The 3,473-nt window shown below is 54.4% G+C and overlaps 1 protein-coding gene across 1 annotated transcript; it reads right to left on the reverse strand.

Moving 5' to 3' along the window:
• Positions 1-624: 624 nt before the first annotated feature.
• Positions 625-1,956, reverse strand: LOC123162579 (very-long-chain 3-oxoacyl-CoA reductase 1). Its single transcript, XM_044580357.1, has 3 exons — positions 1,618-1,956; positions 1,155-1,513; positions 625-1,071 (listed from the first exon to the last, which is right to left on the reverse strand). Exons 1-3 carry the CDS (start codon positions 1,949-1,951, stop codon positions 748-750), a joined length of 1,017 nt encoding a protein of 338 aa, XP_044436292.1. The 5' UTR covers positions 1,952-1,956; the 3' UTR covers positions 625-747.
• Positions 1,957-3,473: the final 1,517 nt, after the last annotated feature.

Genomic DNA, 3,473 nt, shown 5'->3' on the forward strand with positions numbered 1-3,473 from the left:
TACTCCGACACTATTCTAACTTGTGTCAGTGGCGTTAGCCGCATAATAAGTTCGTGATTGAGAGTCTTTCATAGACGGGCCTCTCGTTCATTCTTCTATTTTCTTTCTTTTCTGCAGAACTGTTATCTGTTGTCTAGGCAGCGCGACGACGAGCGTTTGGGACTCATAATGAATGTGCTGCATGTTATTGCTCGCCGACTATCCTCGCAGCAGGCGCCTTGAGTATGTGACCACTTGGTGGTCTTTTTCTCTATGTCTTTTAAGACCCTGATAAGTGTCATACATATGGCACGAACACATGACAACTCCGAACGTTGATGGCAAGTTTAGTGACGCGAGGATGGTAACTTTAGTTGTCAAGCATGGCCTTTTTTTTCGGATGGCAAGTTTAATTTTTTTTGGATGGCTACTTTATTCTAGAAAAATGTCAGGACCGGAGTGCTTCGTGTAACACGTGTGGCACTTATCATTTGGGTTCTTTTATGATTTTTTTGGCGTGTTTGTGTTGTTGTCCTAGCAGACTATTTTATTTCGCTGCACCTGAACTTGTTATATGGATGTTGGCTTTATTTATAAAGCGGGTGGAAAGCTTATTTAAAAAAAATCCATTACTTCCCCCCAAAAAATTCCATTACTCAACAGTTTTGCCCAGCCACTTATTTAACATTTGCGTGACCAACTGTTGCACAAAAAACTTGAAGCAACTTCGTCACAACATGCTCCAGTAACCACGATCTCCGAACCACCTTAATCCGAGCGAACACCAACACCAACCTCGTCCTGGGCAGGAACAGGAGAGCTCGCCTGCGATTTCCTCCACGGCTTGACCCTCCGAAGGATGGCTCTCTGCCGCAGATTATTCTCCAGGCGGTACGCGTCCGTGGCGAAGTCCGGGAAGAGGCCGACGAACCACCCCTGCAATCGATGGGCGACGTTGGGCACGCAGAGCGTGCCGTTCCCGATCCAGCACACCGCCGCGCGCGCGTACCCGTGCGGGGTCAGCACGAACTGCGAGATTAAGCTGGCCTTCACGGCGCTCGACACCATGTTCGTCTCCACAAGGAACGGGACCTGAGGACACGACACAACCAAAGGGGAGCCTGTTGACACGACACAACGACGCCATGGATGCGAGCGGCACGCCGGCTACGTACCTGGCACTGCACGTCGATGCCTGAGCTCCCGTACTCCACGGCCAGGCTCCTGGAGAAGTCGGCGACGTACCGTTTGGTGCCGGCGTAGACGGCGTAGAGCGGGAAGGAGGGGAGCACCGACGCCGACCCCGAGCCCATGTTCACGACGGCGCCCCTGCCTCGCCGCACCATCCCCGGCAGCACCGCCGCCGTCACCTCCGTCAGCGCCAGCACGTTCACCCGTATCATCCTCGCCCACGCCTCCACGCCCACCTCGTGCATGTACACCGCGCCCGGCTTCGCCACCCCGGCGTTGTTCACCAGCAACCCTACGTCCAGCCCCGCCACCGCCTCCCGGAGCCGCCGCATCGCCTCGTCCCCTGCATGCGGAAGACCGTCGACACGACAGGACATGACCGATCAGTGGACAGTGACCACAAGGACACGCACGCACGCTGCACTACTCGTATTAAGTTCTTCACACCTTGCGCGGTGGAGACGAGGGAGAAATCGAACAGCACGGTCTTGGTCTGCACGGCGTGAGCCCTGGAGATGGTCTCGGAGACATCCCGGAGCTTGGCGGGGTCACGGCCGACGAGGACAAGGTTCAGGCCACGCCGCGCGAGCTCCAGGGACATAGAGCGTCCGATGCCTGACGTCGGGCCGGTGACGACGGCCCACGCGCCGTACCTGCGCCGGAGATCCTTGGGCCCGCGCAGGCAGGGCGCGAGGCTGGCGAGGAGGCGGACGCTGAGGGCGGAAACATGGAGGGCACCGAGCGACGCCAGCGAGAAGAACAACCATACGGACGCAGCCATGTCGCAACTCGTTTTGCTCCTGGTGCTCTGCTACGAGCTGTGCGTGCGCTCGTATTTATGCGGCGCGGACGGCGGGATGATAAACGGATGACCGGTAGCGGTAGAAGAGTTTGATTACAAAGGGACGCCACGTACGGCTCAACATTCCCTAAAGCTCATGCTCGTGTTAGTTGGTACGGCGCGCCGGCCATCCTCCAACAGCTTTGTCTCGTCCTTACTCATTGACATCTGACAGCAACACCGACGGTGATAACAGCTTGTGAGGAGCAGCCGTAAGAGCAAAAGCAGAGAGAGAACAAAAATGCGTAATTCTACCGGTGCCGTACCTAGGGCCTTAGGGTGGTGGCTTGGTCTCAGTTGAGTAAGTCAGTCAAATGACATAATATGTAATAAGAAAGAAAAACGCATGTGCACGGCGCACGCAAACAGTTCATGAGGCCTTAGCGGACCGCGCTTGGATCAGGGACATCACAAGGGTGTTGACGGTTAGAGTGCTAACTCAATTCTTGATGCTCACGGACTTGCTTCTTGAGGTGCACCTACTCCCTGAGATTTCGGATCGCATAATCTGGAAGTAGACGCCGACTGAGGTATATTCTGCGAGCTCAGCTTACCAGGTGTTCTTTGCTGGCTTCGAGAGGTTCCCATGCGGTCGGGCCCTTTGGAAGACTTGGGCCCCGGCCAAGTGCAAGCTTCACTTCTGGCTAGCGATGAGGCGTCGGATTTGGACGGCAGACAGACGCCTTCGACACGGCCTCCAGTCCCACGTCATGTGCCCATTATGCGAGCAGGAGGCTGAGACTGCAGACCACCTGGCACTGGGCTGTGTGTTTGCCAGGGAGGTGTGGCACTCTGCCCTCGCACGGTGCGGCCTTGGCCAGTTGGTGCCCAGCATGGATGCAACTCTCATAGAGTGGTGGCCAGCCAGTCGTGCGATGATCCAGAAGGAGCGGAGGAAGGGGTTTGATTCGCTTGCCCTCCTCATCATCTGGATGCTATGGAGGGACGTAATAGTCGTGTCTTCGAGCGGTCAGCGGTCGTTGCTAGAGAGCTTTATCGTCGCATCAGTGATGAGGTTGAGCTATGGAAACTTTCTGGTGCGAGGGGGTTGTCGGACTTCTGGAGGTAGGACCTTCTAGCATGTAGGGCGTTGTTGGGTGCCCCATGGTGTTAATGGCTGCCCACCATATGCTACAGTGGGGATGATTGTAACCGCGGCAAGCCGCCGGACTCTCTGTACTTCTATTTCTCTTCTTCTAATACATCGACGCGCAAAGCTTTTGCGTGTTCGCAAAAAAAAAAAACGCATGAATATCAATGTAAGATCTCACAAATATAGCAACAGTTGAGGCTTATCATAGTCGACTGAGATATAACAAGACTATTTTACAATACACAACCAAACATGGACCTCACCAGTGTGCGGGTGTGTGGAGAGAAAAACGGTTGGATGCATGCTAACTACACCACCCCTAGTTTCATACTAAAATTTTGAATGATATATATTTTTGGAACAAAAAGT

Source organism: Triticum aestivum, chromosome 7B (genome assembly GCF_018294505.1).
Source record: "Triticum aestivum cultivar Chinese Spring chromosome 7B, IWGSC CS RefSeq v2.1, whole genome shotgun sequence".
Lineage (NCBI taxonomy): Eukaryota > Viridiplantae > Streptophyta > Magnoliopsida > Poales > Poaceae > Triticum > Triticum aestivum.

Excerpts from the sequence above, each read along its gene's own strand:
- LOC123162579 (XM_044580357.1), bottom strand. The coding sequence starts at position 1,951 with ATGGCTGCGTCCGTATGGTTGTTCTTCTCGCTGGCGTCGCTCGGTGCC. Across the intron at positions 1,514-1,617 it reads CCTCGTCTCCACCGCGCAAG|GGGACGAGGCGATGCGGCGG; the intron begins GTGTGAAGAACT and ends TTCCGCATGCAG. Across the intron at positions 1,072-1,154 it reads GCATCGACGTGCAGTGCCAG|GTCCCGTTCCTTGTGGAGAC; the intron begins GTACGTAGCCGG and ends TCGTGTCCTCAG.